This window comes from Cydia strobilella, chromosome Z (genome assembly GCF_947568885.1).
Source record: "Cydia strobilella chromosome Z, ilCydStro3.1, whole genome shotgun sequence".
NCBI classification, from domain to species: Eukaryota; Metazoa; Arthropoda; class Insecta; order Lepidoptera; family Tortricidae; genus Cydia; species Cydia strobilella.
Window position 1 is genome coordinate 42,828,834 of NC_086068.1, and position 17,137 is coordinate 42,845,970.

Below are 17,137 nucleotides of genomic sequence, written 5' to 3' on the forward strand. Positions count from 1 at the left end.
AATTTCATAGAATACGTAGATTTAGAGTAAAATGCGAATTTCTCCATGAAAGCACACATTTTCCAAGATAGGTGCGGTTCCTCGAGGTCCCCAAATGTCAAATGGTGTGGACATAAAAAATGATTCTTTAATTAACATATATACCAAATTTCATGACTGTCCAAGAGATTTCGAGGTTTGTCCTAATTCGATTGTGCTATTTAGCCCATCGAGATTCAAAATGCACGAAGTGCATTTAACTTTGGTCTAAAGTTGCACATACAACTTTTCACCTCAGCATTGAAGACATATTGTTATTAAAAGTAAAAAATACAAGAGACATTCTATAAATATAATATAAATAACATTTAGGTATAGATTACACACTATTACATGATAAACTGCATAGGACAAAGCAAATTTGCATCACTATAATATATATAGATGAGAGTGGTTGTATACTTGTTAGAGCTGCTGATTTGAAATAGGTGTACACACTACGCAGCTCACTTTCAAAAGCTTGTTATACATATAATTAACAAACGTGGTTTTGACGATGCCGTATGAAGTAAAGGGTAGTCAATATAAATGGGACAAATTATGCATAGACCATGTTAACGGCATAGACCATGACTATTTGAGGTAATAAATAACAAAGGAACCACATTTACATTTTATAACTCATTCATTGCCTACATCTTAATTTACTAACACTTGGCAAGCAATAACAAATATTAAGTATTCAGCAGTAGGTACCTACAAAACGAAAATAATCAGTAAGTTACAGGTGTTTATCTTTTTCATAAAAAGTAAGTTACAATATGTATTACTTATAAGCTCTATAAAGGTACAAATGTATAGAAAATTTATAAGAAACCCAATTTTTTTTTTCAAATAATTATAAAAAAAAAACAATAACAATAAAAATCCAAAAGTACCAGTGAGTCTACCTGTAGTGACCAATTATTTATTTGTGTGTATGTTTACACTAATTGTTATCATCTATAATTTCTAAATTTAATTCTACAAATACAATAATTAGTTGGTAGATAGGTATGTATGTATATGTATAATCCCCTTAAACATAAAGTTCAGTCTAATTAAGACTAACAATGAGGTTTTGGAATAAGGCTGTTTTTTTATTATCTATCTGTTACTTCATTCCCCTAATAATTCCATTACATCCACAATGTTTTTCAATTACCTCTACTTTTTAAACAAAAACTACATTCAAATAACACATTCCTAGTGAAGTTGTACACAATACAAAAGTACAGTAGAAGTAGTTAAATTATGGTTCTTAAGTAGTTTTATGTGAGATAATCAGGGTTCCAACTTAGGACCAAGTCCCAGCTGGCTGAGCAGGCAGACTATCAAATTCATCACAAATCATACCAATTGTAATGAATATGAAACATCAAGGTAAATTATACTTCATTCATATGCACACTCTTCAGTGACTGCAGTTTAAGGCGAGGTGGCCAATTGATTGTATACTGCCATATGATTAGATTTTTAATGAGCAAATCATGTACCAATAAGTAATATTTTTATTGACTTCACTGTATGTATACCAAATAAAATAAAAAGAATATGATGTAAGTAACGCACACAAGGTGGAACTACATATGAATGTAGGTGTCCTGCAACATTTTGTATAAGGACAGTAAATATTTTAAGGTTCACCTTGGACTCGAAGAGTTCAAGTAAAAATAGTTACTCCACAAAGAGAACACAGTGGCTAGAATATGAACTACCTAGGCTGAACAACATTGGGAATTCTATAGTGATGAGCCCTTGTGCAGAAGCCTTGCAGCATGAGCTTCTTACCATTCTCAAGACATGCCCAGGTTTCCCCTCTCTCCGCCAAACAGGCTTTTCGCTAACTTCAAACAATGTTAAAATATCAAAGCGTCATAAATCAGGAAATCTCATGGGGTCCTCTATGTAATCATCTGGTATAATGAACATATCGTTTGGTATATCATTTTGAAATTCAAATTTTTGAAAAGTTATTTTTGCAGTGACTGTAGGTAAAATTGGTATATCGATTTTAACCGGGAATCCATTGGGCAACTTCATTGCAACAAACTGACGCAACTTAGCAAAATGTTTAAATGGTGCAATAACTTCTAATACATTCAGTAACATATCAACACTTAGAGGAAAGTCATCACTCATAGCAATGGTAGCTCTAAAGTTTCTGGAGGACTCTTTATAAACTAGTTCTCTGCCCAGACTGGGGTACTGGCCTGGAGGTGCAGCCATGTACATTTCCCAGTCCACTCCACTCTCTGGCGGTGGGTTTAATGATGCTCGCCTTGTTGGTTCTCCATTAGTATCTAAATTCTGTGTATTACCTTTTGTTAGACTCTCAATTATAGCTTTATTCTTTTGCAAATCATCTGTGGATAAGTGTTCGCGTCTTTTACGTGATTCCAGGACAAGGCCGGAAATAGTATAAATGTCACTTCGGTAAAGTCCCGCCACAGTCTCCTTGCGGTCTTCACGAAATATCCAGCCTGACTGTGCTCTCAAAAACGCTATACCTTTAGTAGACATTTGAGCTGCCAAAATATCACTTGACATCAGTATGTCTACTTCATCCTCTATTTCATTCTCTGTCTCTTCATATCGCACTCTCTGGTACACCTTGGCTTTGTTGTCCAGTACAGTAAGTGATTCACTAGGTTGCTTTTCTCCCTGAAATATAAAAGATATGTCTCCTCTCTCCCATTTCATATCTGTGAAATCGACTAATGTGGTATCTAATCTAATTCCTGAACCAGATTTATAAATTTTACAAACATCAGATGGTAGAATTCTAGAGACAAGTGGGACCCATGAGTGAAAATCCCACTTTAATTCCATGTAGAAATCTTGTATTTGGGTTAGAGCCCTAATGAGGTCAGGTCTTCTCCGTTCCATTTGTTCGCGAGCCTGCTGCTTGAGCTTGCGTACGAGAGAGGATATGGTCTGGCGGTCCCCATAACTGATGGCTTCGGCGAGCGGCGACCAGCCCGCGAGGTTTTTGAGCTTGACGGGTGCGCCGTGCGCCAGCAGCAGCTGCACACACTCGCGCCGCCCCAGCATTACCGCCAGGTGTAGCGCCGAGTTGCCATGCTTGTCCTTGCGTGCCACGTCCTCCAGCCGCAGCAAAGATGACAGCTTGCGTACATCCCCTCTGAACACGCACTCGTGCAAAGGAAACGCCTCATCCTCCTCGCTACACTTTGAATTAGACATTTCGGTCACCACACCTAAATCATCACTCCTATAAAAGTATTCATCGTAAAGAGGCGCTATTGCGAGTAATTTTACACTAAGATTAGATTAGATTAGTTTTAGCGGAAAATACACCATGGACGAACATCATAATCGTTTTTAGTTGATAGTTGATACGGACAAATTACATTACAAACGAATGAAACCCAAAAGCTGAAGCTCAGCTCAGCACTCAGCAGCTGTCAGTGAAACTGTCAGTTATTTACATTAATTTAGAAGCACTGTTCAATTTTGTTGATTCTGAAACTATAACGTTTAAGCTTTTCTTTATGAAAATGGCGCACAAGCTAAAATACGATGAAACATGATAAATACATGATAATTATGATAAATTGTCAATCGTACCCTGTAACTTTTTTTTTTATATAACATAGGATACATATAAAAAGTATACATTAATGTGTGTAGTGTGTATGCACGGATTTAGAGTATAACTTCATGGGTTTGACCAACTATTACTATGCTTTTACATGACGTTGACGTTGGCCATGGGCAACACCGCCCTCAAGTCCATAAAAAGAAAAAAAAAGATAGCGTTGACAGTGTTGTTTTGGTTAAAAAACAACCATTGAAATGACACTGACAGATGCGCATACCGTACCTAGTACTTACTCGAACTGAAACGCCTTTTTTCCTGTTTGTTGGAATACGACGTCTAAAAACTCGCGCATCGACCGCATCGTATCAATAACGTTTGTGATTTGTTCTATACTATGATGGACTAAAATATACAGGTATTAGTGCTTGAAGAAACTAAAGACAAATTCGTGCTCCATTTCGACCACATTATAGTTTGTTTAACAATTTATTTACTGAATTTATATTTATTTAAATGTAACTTAAGTATCGGTGTGTTTATGATAGTTAACGTGCCGAAGTAAATAATCGTATCCATATTTACGTAGTTTTATGATATTTTATTTAGACATGTGCATTTCCTTTGTTTATCTTTTTATTTTAAACTCCTGTTCTGCCGTCATTACCTTAAAACATTTTTCGAAATTTTATATTATAATTCCATACGTAAAGATTTAGTTTGAAGAGATAAGATACTTATTACAAGCGATAATACCTGCAAATTTACAGTAATCTAGTTCTGATTATTAATGCAAATATCAATACAAATGTAAAACTTAAGTAAATATGATGTCTAATTTATACTTTTAGCTGTGTTTGTATAGCTTAATAAATTGAATCAATTTCTAAACTAGGAATGATCCCCATTTTAGAGGGTAGTTTCTATTGTGTTATTCGGAACTTATAAATGATTATTTCGGTATAAGTGTTCTGGCTGTGAAACATACAAAAAGAAGATTCCTGGACTCCTTCAGCTTTCTTAGAGACAACACTATGTAAGTGTTAAATAATTATTATGTTAACTAAATTTTGTGCATGCTTAATATGCAAATATTGGTGTGGAGGTTTACATATTTTATAATATGCACCAATCATAGTAATACACTGCAAGTTATTGCATATACATTTTGTTAGTTGGATATCAATTAGTTTATGCATTATTTACTTACCAGGAGTGAAGATTTTTGGTCTGTTTTTAATATAAGTATTTCATTTCATTAGTACACATATGTAGAATGTCAACAAAAAGTTTTTTGGATAATTTATGGCTGCTTCTATGAAAGTCCTGCAGAGCCTGAGCTGATGAGCTCTGCAAGCTCTGGCTCCCAAGCAAGCCAGCAAGGTATCAACAAATTCACATCACTAAGCAGCTAGTTTTATGGCAATCAATCATATCTTTGAGTCCCCTATGTTATCTAATTCTATGTACACTACTCCTACTGAAAGCAAGTTAAACAATGCTTATTTGAAAACAATTATTTCTTGCGTCTGTAGCCTAGATTTTGATGCTTAATTTGATTGATGTTATTTTCTAGTAGAGTAACCATAATAGCTAATATTAGGTCTTTGTGAATATTTAGTTTCTTCATGGCATGGTGGAGGATTAAATTATTAATATGTAACATGTTTTCCATTTGATCCTTTACATCTTGTTTGCATTGCGTTTATTTAAAGGACATAGAATATGATTAGATAAGATACATTTCTGATTCAGTTAGTTGGTGACTGTTTGTTTTATTAGATTGTCTTAAAGTATTGTGAATACAAACAGTTAAAACTTGTTCTTACTAAAACCCACTCATTTTAATAGGCTAGTTTTAATGAGTCCTGTTAAAAATACCATAAGGCATAATTGATGAGTGGGGTATGTAGTACAAACCTTGCCTTACCTGGTTCTTAAGAGCCATCACAATATTAATACAATATTTGTTATAACAGGACTACTTTACATTACTTAATTAATAATAATCATTTATTTATCTTTATTGCTCAATACATGAAGGTACAAAGGGCGGACTTAATGCCTTATAAGGTCAACCGGGATAAATGCAGCTATGGGATTATTGCGTCTATTTAAGTTCTTTTTTAAAGAAAGTGAGCTTTTGTCATCTATGCCTAGTTTTTTTGCATTAGAAAAAGGGGTTAAATTTGATCATTGAAAAAGTGACCTTGACATTTAAAACAATACTTTCAAACTTCCACGCACGGGGCCGTGTCTATGCATACAATTGACATGTCTTTTTATTGAACAGTGAGAGTTTTTAAATAAGTCACAGTCCAGAAATCCAGAGGCTGTGAGTTCAAGTCTCACCCAAGGCAGTGATTTTTCCACTTTTAAATTTATTCTAAGCTTAAATCGTAATTATTTTTAATATGTCAGTTTTTAATTAAACACCTAAATGTTATACGCCACTTCATTTAATTTCCATTGTCTGGGGAAGGACACTGACTTCTGTAACACAGGTTTTTACCTAGCTCAGAAGCCAGGGACTTCAACACCTATTTTGTACTTGCTTCTGTCCATAAAAATATATATTTTTTAAATTCAATCTTGATAAAGACACTCTTCCGTGCTAAAACTACTAGTTCCTCCTCATATTATTTTATCTCAGGTGATCATTTTTTGGACAAAAATTATCTGTTTGTGTGCAAAATTTCATTGAAATTGGCAACCCACTGAATTTTGCATGAAAGTATAAGTAATGAAATGTTTTTCAAACTTTCATCCATTAAGCATTGGCGATCATGATATTTGTAGGATAATGAAGTATTATGTGACATGATATACACAGATGATGAATCATTGCTTCTAAAAAATATTTTTCTAGGTACATTAATAAACCTTCTGGCCATGATTGACATCATTGTTAATGTATTAAACGGATACTGTTTACAGTCTGGACGGATTTAACGTTATCAACAAACTTAGGGTTATCGCTAATGGTTATCTCAATATTTTCTCTTAATTGTTGTTTTTATATACATTTCAGTTTTATTTACATTGAGTAGTGATAAATAACGTATTGAAATTATGAATTCAATAGCTCAAAAGAGAATGAATCAAAGAATGAACACACATACTTACATTGTAAAATTTGTCAAAATCGTTTTGTTTATTCAACTTGAATTTTATCACTAATCAACTTATTATTAAAGTGAAATTTTTATTCTATCGCCCCAAATACTTTTTGGTCAGTCTATTAGCATGTCGCATTACATAGTTACAGCATTAGTAAAATTATACTTTATTTCTAGTACTTAGAGTTCATAGTCTTTAAAATAAGCTTCATTATCGGACTAAACTAATACTTAATTCACGAAGGCTGATATTTGCTTGTAATTTCATACAACATTTTAAGGACAGTAGACCTTATTAACCTTAAATACGGTAATACGTCAAACTCTCTCTAAGTATTTATCTGCCAAATTCTAATGGCATGTGAATGGCAAATAGGGATGATGACACATCTTGAATTTTATAACAAAATCTAGTAAAATAGATAGCAAATGAGCAATTTATCACAATAATGTGCATATTAAAATAACATATGGAAATGATAAAAAAAACAGGATCTAAAAGTTTCAAAATTGAAAGTTTTTTTTTACTTCCAAAAGGGAATAAAGTAAAGATACCAACCGATTCCTTGCATTTTATCCAAAAAAAGATTGTACTGCAATTATATGCATAAACGCAATATTTCACCGACAAAATCGCAATTTTACTTATTTTTCATACATTCAAGATGGGCTCTAAGTATCTGAATGCCATGACCTTGACGTCACGTTCACTTATCGTTTTGTTAGGAGCGTTTCGCGAGTGAAGTACGACTGTCGGAGTTTGACTATTATTTCTGACTTTTTAATGCAATGGGTCCCATATAGACATTTGGTCCCAAAAACAAACTTGATCGATTGATACCATCATCCAAAAAACTCGGTGTGCTCAATAAAGCACGGCGATACTTTACTCCGGGGCAAAGACTGCTGCTATATAAATCGCAAGTCAGACCCCATATGGAGTACTGCTGTCACCTTTGGGCAGGAGCACCTGGATGCCAGCTTGGACCCTTCGACTCAGTCCAAAGGCGCGCTGTACGAATCGTCGACGATCCCAAACTCACAAGCGGTATTGAACCTTTAAGTCTAAGGAGAGACTTCTCCTCCTTATGCGTGTTCTACCGCTTGTACAATGGGCTGTGCTCTGAAGAACTGTTTGACATGATGCCAACGGCCGCTTTCTATCACCGCACCGCTCGCCATCGGCAGGGTGTTCATCCTCACACCCTAGCACCTAAATGGTCGCGTACTGTGCGGTTTAAGAGGAATTTCCTCCCGCGTACGCTTCGGCTGTGGAATGAGCTCCCTGCCGAGGTTTTCCCGAGGGCCTACAGTATGGGGTTCTTCAAAAAAGGAGTGTACAGGTTTTTAAAGGGTCGGCAACGCGCGTGTAATATCTGCGGTGTTGCAGGCGTCCATAGGCTACGGTAACTGCTTACGATCAGGCGGGCCGTATGCTTGATTGCCACCGACGTGGTATAAAAAAAATAAAAAAATTGTCATCAAGCCTATACTGCCCTACTAAGCCAAATAGCGCTATCTCAAATGAAATTTCATTGTTAACTTATATTTTTACCGACTTCAAGATTTCAAAAGGAGGAGGTCCTCAATTCGGTTGTATGTTTTTTTTTTAAATGTTTGTTACTTCATTCATAACTCAGAAATGACGATTTCTGGACCGATTTTGAAAATTCTTTTTTTGATTGTAAGTATATACATACAGATTGGTCCCGTTTTTGTCAAAACGCAGTTCTGATGATGGGATCCATGAGGAATAGAGGGAACCCCTCAAATGTTAAAGGCATACATATAGTGATTTTAGTATTTTCATCTACAAATCAAGCATTTATATTTAAAAAAGTGACATTTGATGAAGTGGAACTGCTGATGATGATCAAAACGGAACTCTTCAATGACGCATAGTTAACGTTTGGCGATTTGCCCTCTTCGTTATGTTTGTTAAGCAAGTTAGATTTTCAAGACACATTTTTGTCAAGCTCGAGTTCTGATGATGGGATCCATGAGGAACCGAGGGAACTCCTCAAATGTCAAAGGCATACATATAGTGATTTTTGTATTTTGAACCGCGATCCTCACAGAACCGAACTGCTATCAGAAAAGTGGCTTAGGTTAGGTTAGAAATGCGACCCTTACAGAAACGAAATGCTACTAGAAAAGTGAGTGGTTTTACCTCCTTTTTTACATAATTAGGCAAAAGATGTTGTCTTTTTCATTTCATTGTCTGCATGAAATTTAAGAGTGCACCATCAACAATAAGTAACCTTTCAAGTCCCCATCCCCGTAGTTCCACTTTCAAAATCATTTGTTATTGAGATAGCGCTATGCGGCTTAGGAGGGCAGTATAGTCATATCATAATAGGAAGTTAACAGTCACATACGACTTTTTGTTTTCGAAAGTCACGGACGTCACGATTCCATCAAACAATTAATTCCCAACGGTTGGCTACTCGCAAGCGTGTAGACATCTCGAAAACCCCAGTGTAACGGGACCGTGAGATCTTAGCAACCAATGCGTAATCGGAGAGCTTACTTATACCGGTTTCTTTAGTCCTTGACTCGCGTATGATAAGTAAGCTATATTAATAATTAATTACAGCGTCAGTCATTCCATAGTATGTTATATTCATACAAACGCACCGCGCGCGACTCGGAGATGGGCAAAATGTAATCGACTAACGATTAACGATTAAGATTACAAGAATTAATTGCGACTGACGATTGAAAACGACGATTGACCAATCTTAGTTGTATAGAGTGCAACTAATTTAGTTGCAACTAAATTAGTTGCCGATTGATTTCGGACAACTAAATTTTGTAATCGACTAATTAGTTAGACTATTTTCTCGCGACTAATGTTAGAAGCAAATTGAATAGAATACCTCGGTATGGCTATGTTGACAGACTGATTTGGACATCTTAACGGATGTTTAAAAATAAAATAGTCATGTATTACTTACGATATTTTGACCGTTTCTAAGGAGTGAGATCTTTTCTCACTATTATTTTGCTACTAAAGTAGTGCATCTCTCTGAAATTGGATTAAATTTCTCTTATCTAAGGGTAAATAAGAACTGGGTACTTTGTGCATTAGTAAAATAACACTTAAAAAAACACAATTATATAAATCAAACTTTGTATATTAAATATAAAAGCAACCATGATATGTATTTAGTTAAACTAAAGTTAAACTATAATTATAGCTCAATCGGATGAAGATATCTGCTTCAAAATAAGTCGCAAAATTCTACCCAAACTAACATAGTTACAACATACGAGTACCTCCGTATGTTACATACATACGTACTTGTAGTTACATATTGCAAGATGAAAAATGCAAAAACGGGCGACTACGTAGTTTTAATATAGATTTAATCGTGAAATTTAGTCGATTGAAACTAAAACTAATTTAGTTGTTAGTTGAACATTCTCACAACTAATTTAATCGCAACTAAATTAATCGCGATTAAAAAATGACGATTGATATTTTTAATCGATTGATTAGTTAACTAAAAGATTAATCGATTAATGCCCATCTCTGGCGCGACTTGTATATGTGCGCTATAAGTATCTATGCGTCGCCGCACGCACACTCAAGCAAAATCTCTACTCGTGGCGCACTGAGAAACGGGTCGAGATTTTGTTTGAGTGTGCGTGCGGCGACGCATACAAACTATGGCGCACACATACAAGTCGCGCGCGGTGCGTTGTATGAAGATAACATACTTTGCCCTGTTTATACTATGGTCATTGAGCGAGCTTTTGTAAGATGATTAAATTTGTAATACCCTAAATTGACTATTTATTGACTATTTGTCCTCCAAAAAAAAACTATATTCCCTACGGCCTACTGTACTGTTTATTTTTATTATTATTATTTGTCTGTCTTTCCATATCTCGGGACCATGGGTTCTCGGACCTTTCGCGGATAGTTCGCGCGCCGTAAAAATACTAGTATTCTCAGGTAAACCGGTTGATAACGTGATTTTTATTATTAAATATTCAAATCTAGCTACATATTTGGCGCATAGCAAGGTCGAGCTAGAATATTAGATCTATCTATATTAAATCTACTTACAGGCAATATGACCGTTGGTGGCACAAAAATCTAAATTGATATCTTCCCGAGATATAGGGTTTGGGCAAGGGCAAATGAATTACACAGGGCAGAAATTTACATTTATAATGTATACAAAAGAAGTGGTTTTGGGAAATTTCACCCCTAAGGGGGTTAAAAAGGGGATGAATGTTTGTATGGGGTTCAAGTTTTATTTTAAGCTAGAAATTTGAAACTTCGTAAAAAGATATTAAATTATTTTAGAACGGGTCACTCACGTATCATTAAGTAGAATAACTCGACATGTTTCGATCCAATTTACGAGGATCGTCTTCACAGTGTTCACGGAGCAACGACACGGCTTCACTGGTCGCGGTCGTGGTTAAAATAATTTATTATGTTTGAGTCTCACGGGAGTTTTATAGTTCTTCGTAAAAAGATATATTATTAAAATAAAAGAAAACTGATTTCAGCATTTTTCAAAATTCAACCCCTAAGGTGGTGAAAGTGATCACCGGATGGTAAGAGGCACATTGAACATTAATATCAGTCTAGAACGCTTTCGACTTATGAAGTCTACGCTCCGTCCAACACCGATCCAAATCCGGAATCCCGAAAGCTTTCAGCTTGAATTACAAAACCGCTTTGAATGCCTAGGTGATTGCGCAGATGTGGACGATTATAATGACAGGGTCGTGGAAGCAGGGTCGTCAAGCTTCAAAGCCTACCGCTCAAAAAGAACCAAAAATATCTCTGATGAAGGAAAGACGTGAATTGATTCTGCATTCTCCTGAGGATGCTGCTCAATGTCGGCAGCTCAACAGACAAATCTCAAAGTCCTTGACTCGAGACCTCCGCCGATTCAATACTCAAAGTATTGAAGAGGCTATTGAGCGTAACGAAAGGCTCTAAAGTGTTCGCACGAAATTTGTTCGAGACGTTCTACGGGCAGTTGTACAGTACACGACAATGCAGACACCTGTTATTAACCTGGCCAAAGACCCAAGAGCCAGGATGACCCGAAACTACACAGAAGACATCCTGGACGTCAGCCTCTACGAGATTAGTATGATGGCTCTCAAACAGCTTAAGAATAATAAGGCGGCGGGTGATGACGGAGTTACGTCAGAGCTTCTGAAAGCTGGTGGTAAACCGGTCATGAAAGCTCTTCAGAGTCTGTTTAACGCCGTCATACTCGAGGGAAAAACGCCAAAGGCATAGCACAGAAGCGTGGTGGTACTGTTCTTCAAGACCCTTTTAAACAATTATAGGCCCATCTCATTTCTGAGCCATGTCTATAAGTTGTTTTCGAGAGTCATTACGAACCGTCTCGCTAGCAGGTTTGACGACATCCAGCCTCCCGAACAAGCCCGTTTCCGGAAGTTCTTCAGCACCATAGAATAGACCACATCCATACGCTGCATTTAGAGATATACCCCAGAAATAGGTATTAAGTAAAAAAATGCAAATATCCAAAAGAGATTCGCAAATCTGTTTAATCTATTTTTTATAGCCGCATTCTAACAATATAAGTAATAGTAATATAATAAGTTCTTGGCAAAAATTTAATTTTTGGTACAAGCTTTTATCGCTGACTGTACTTTTTTTCCACATGCAACTAATACTCATAGAGACAATTCTAAAAACCTCGAACACAATTAGGTTGCGTTGTTTTATCACAGAGTTCCTATGACTACCTCCTGTCTTCATCATCAGATCAGCTCGATGGTACCATAATATTGCATTGTCACCCGACTTACATGCGTATGCAAATTTTCAGCTTCATCGTAAACCGGGAAGATTTTTAAATTAGTTACCTTAGATTCCATTACATACAGGTCGACCTAATAAAAGCGTGTTAAAAAGTCTTTAATCATGTGTTAACATTAGGATATTTGTCTTATTCATTATTACATACAGCAAATTCGATACTGTCGTCAGCATGAAGTGGTCTATTGTAGAATTTTGCAAAAATTAAAGAGTTACCTGACCCTGCTGTTTTCCTTAGTATGTCTATGGGCACACCTCTTCGGTCAACATTATACTATTTTTCCACCAAAGTAAATCCGCGCGTCTACCTAGTGAAATATACAAATGTCTTCGGATGCAGCGCTTCATATAATTATGGTCAAACTTCACTCAGGTAAGTTTGTTTAACCATCAATTATAATTCAATGATCCTAACCCGCCTTAGTCACAAACAGGGAGGATCTTTAAAACTTTAGAACCTGTATTACTTCTGAATCTTCTGATTGATCTGAAGGACAGCGGAAATCAGTCAAAAGACTAGAAACATATACTACGAAAACAATTACAACAACAAATACAACAACGATAAATATAATTACAAATGAAATGAATGGAACAGTAAGTCACAACACATACATCAACAACTTTACTTACAACAATCAAGTTCCCAAGCCGACTGGTCATCGTGGGGAGTGAGACCATAACCCTCCACCATTACATAATCAAAACAATCAAGATAAACAAAGTAAATGCAAGCAAAAACAAGGAAGAAGGTTGGAGGAGGCCTTTGCCGAAGGGCAAGCAAACAAAGAATAGAAAAGATGGGAGATAAGAAATAAAATAGAGAGTTAAGGTGCAACTGTTCTTCGTTTTGTAAATAAAAGCTATTTTATTTTATTACTTCTGATTTACAGTCCGGTTGCAATTCAAACTTCTAAGGGTTAAATTCATAAGTCAAGAGAAATGAAGAATGAACTTGGAGAACTATTCAAAAAAACAAGTAGAGCACTCAGAGACGATTACGAGGTCTACAGAAAAACAGTAGTCGAAAAAAATATGACAAAATTCCGTAGCACCAAGAGAGCATATAAAGACCTCTCAACACATAAGAACTGGATACAGGGTTTAAATGATAAAAAAGGTGAATCAAGAGATAGAAATTATATAATAAAACATGCAACAGCTTTCTACTCCGACCTATATAAACAGCCTACAGATACAATACAATATGAACAAAATAACCCTGCTCTACAAGTAATGGCACGAACATCAACAGTAAACCCAATAGACTCAAAGGAAGTAATGGAGCATATCAAAAGATTAAAACCTGAAAAGTGCCCAGGCCCGGACCAAGTCACAAATGATGCCTTAAAAATCGGTGCGCCTATATTAGCCGAACACCTTGTCAACATTTTCAACAGATTATTGGTAGAGGAATTAGTTCCGACACAATGGTGCCAATCCAACATCATATTGCTTTACAAAAAAGGAGACCCGCTTGACATCAGCAATTACAGGCCAATCAGCCTACTTTCCTCAATCTACAAGCTCTTCTCATCAATATTATTAAGCAGAATAGCACCAGAAATTGACAAAAACCAGCCGATCGAACAAGCCGGCTTCCGGCCACAATACTCAACAATCGACCACATACATGCCATCGAACAAGTTGTAGAAAAATTCAAAGAATTCCGAAGACCACTGTATGTGGCATTTGTGGACTACTCAAAAGCATTTGACAGCTTAATACACGCATCAATATGGAACACATTAAATAAGAACAAAATTAATGAAAAATACATCAACATCATAAAGAACATCTACTCCAACAGCGTCAGCAGGGTGAGACTGGAAAGGCTAGGAGAGAAATTCAAAGTCGGAAAAGGTATGAGACAAGGAGACCCCCTCTCTCCAAAACTTTTTATAGCGGTGTTGGAAGAAATCTTTCAAAAACTTCAATGGGAAAAGGAAGGCATATGGATATCAAATAAAAAACTAACACATTTGAGGTTTGCGGATGATATAGTTTTATTCAGTGACACTGCCAAAGGCCTGGAGACAATGTTAAAGAGGCTAAATTCAGAGAGCCAAAAAGTGGGCCTACACATGAACGCGTCTAAAACCAAAGTTATGACGAACAGTCACAAAAAAAGTATAACTGTAGAAGGAAAACAAATAGAATACGTGGATAACTATGTATACCTAGGTAAAATGATTTCCTTTGACCCCAATAGCAACATAAACGAGGTGGAAAGAAGGATAAACATAGCTTGGGGAAAATACTGGTCACATAAAGAAATCCTAAAAGGAAACTATAGTTTAAAAATAAAGAAAATAGTTATGGATTCCTGCATTCTCCCCAGTTTAACCTACGGATGCCAGACATGGGTCTTCACTGAGAAAGTTAAAGTAAAAATTTTATCATGCCAACATGCAATGGAAAGAAGCCTATTGAAACTAAGAAGAATAAACAAAGTAAAAAACATAGATATCCGGATGAGAACAAAACTGACAGACGCACTACAGTTTAGTTTAAGACAAAAATGGAGATGGGCTGGACATTTGGCTAGATACAAGGACAAGAGATGGACCATACAAACAACCAAATGGAAAGGCCCACTGGGCAAACGTAACTCAGGAAAACAAAGAAAAAGATGGGTCGATGACATCATAGCAATTGCAGGAAATACTTGGGAGAACAATGCTACAGACAAAGAGAAATGGAAAAAGATAGAGGAGGCTTTTACCCTCAAGGGATCACACATCATAAAAACATAACAAAAGAAAAGTCAATCTTATAATAGATGTGCGAGAAACAAAGCTTAAATAATAATAATAAGGGTTAAATTAAATGTATTGCAGCATAACGCTTTAGGAGAAACCTTTTTTCTTTACAAGTGAATTCTTTGATTTGCTTTGACAACTGCCAAAAGAATGAAAAAAAGATGAAGGTGTGAAAACTGTCAATGTGAGAAGGAATTAGATGTGATGGTGAAAAAGTAATTGATCTTTTCACAAAATAAAAGTAATTCTGCCATTTCTGCCCATCTATAACAAGTACCGGGTTTAACCAGGATCACGGAAGTTTTTTTAACGTGAATAGCCGACCCTCTAGAAATAAGGAGAACCGCTTTTTGTCGCGGGTAAGTCCGTTCCATATTCTATTTTATTATTTTATTGGTTTTCATTTCATCACTTTATTATAGCGTGGCCCTTCTCTTCGTCCGCAGTTTTTCATTTTATTTGGAGAACATATTGCTCCTACTTTTTCTGGACACGGATCACGGCGCACGCCATACCACAGTGTCCGGCATAGATCCCTGGTTGCGGCTCCGACATCCGCCTGACCGGAACCGGTATAGGCCTGGGCCTGTTTCTCCAAGCAGCTCACTCTCCTCTCTCAAGGGAAGTGACCAACCTATTTCCTACCTACCAATTTTAGGCAATCTACTCAACGTCTTCCTTTTTATATCTTTTATAATTTAAACCACTGTTAAATATTTATTACTCGCAGCCTTCACTCCTGGCTGATCCCCACTGGTACCAGTAGGCTTTAGCCATTTTTTTTATTTAATAAGATTGATTTCCGTGGCATTTTTATAAAATTGATTTCCGTGGCATTTTATTTAATAAGGTTGATTTCCGTGGCTTGTAAATATCAATATATATATCTTGTGGCATTTATATTTTTTATTTATTCCCAAAATTGCTACAGTATGTTCTAAGGGTAATTTTACGAATGTGATAAATAATAGTACATACCTACATTGTTGCAGTGGTCGGGAAAATGTAAGTGTATGGGCGAGGTCGGCAATAAACTGCCATAGATGACCGAACCCAACTGCTATTTCCACCGAAGCCTATATTTATATACTAGCGACCCGCCCCGGCTTCGCACGGGTAGTTCAACAAATTTACACAAAACCTTTACAAATTATACATATAAACCTTTCTCTTGAATCACTCTCTCTTTTAAAAAAACCGCATCACAATCCGTTGCGTAGTTTTAAATATCTAAGCATACATAGGGACAGACGGACAGACAGCGGAAAGTGACTTTGTTTTATACTAAACTTTGTTATATATCTTCTTCTTCCTGCCCCTATCCTACGTCATGCGGGGTCGGCACAACATGTTTTTCTCTTCCATTCTCCTCTATCTTTCGTCGTATTTATACATAAGTATATATATTTTATAATAGCTAAAAATATTTAAGTCGTAAAACTCTCATTATATTCGCGGCAATTTATAGTACAATCGGATTAAGTCTAACCTCGAAATCCATTCAAAGTTATGAAATTTGGTATGTATGTTAATTAAAGGTCTCTTTTTCATGCCCACACTATTTGACATTTGGGGACCTCGAGGAATCGCAGCCATCTTGGAAAATGTGTACCATCCTGGAGAATTTTGCGTTTTACTCTAAATATGCGTCCTCTATGAAAATATGGAGTAAAGCAACATTAAAGCTTATTAAATTCTACACAAAACAGTCCTAGATATCTTTGCGGAAAAAATACATCTTGTTATAGAAAATAATAGCTGAATCCAGATTTAGCGCTTATACCCTTTCAGGGGATATTCTCCTAATAGAAAACTTGGAGGAATATGAATTCCACTTTTGTCTATACATTT

General features: G+C 36.1%; 2 protein-coding genes across 3 annotated transcripts in view; one reads left to right on the forward strand and one right to left on the reverse strand.

The window, feature by feature from the left end:
* Positions 1-317: 317 nt before the first annotated feature.
* Positions 318-3,563, reverse strand: LOC134755083 (ankyrin repeat domain-containing protein 13C). Its single transcript, XM_063691562.1, has one exon. It carries the CDS (start codon positions 3,223-3,225, stop codon positions 1,894-1,896), a length of 1,332 nt encoding a protein of 443 aa, XP_063547632.1. The 5' UTR covers positions 3,226-3,563; the 3' UTR covers positions 318-1,893.
* A 909-nt stretch (positions 3,564-4,472) lies between these two features.
* The window catches only part of LOC134754821 (TLD domain-containing protein 2), a 305,854-nt gene continuing 293,189 nt past the window's right edge, over positions 4,473-17,137 (forward strand). Inside the window, exon 1 of one of the 2 annotated variants that reach the window (XM_063691223.1) lies at positions 4,473-4,616. Coding sequence is in view for 1 of the 2 variants with exons in the window: in XM_063691226.1 (XP_063547296.1) it covers positions 4,615-4,616 (2 nt within the window). In the remaining variant the exon portion in view is untranslated. The remainder of the gene's footprint in view (positions 4,617-17,137) is intronic. The other variant, XM_063691226.1, reaches the window with a different exon arrangement.

Excerpts from the sequence above, each read along its gene's own strand:
- LOC134755083 (XM_063691562.1), bottom strand. The coding sequence starts at position 3,225 with ATGTCTAATTCAAAGTGTAGCGAGGAGGATGAGGCGTTTCCTTTGCAC.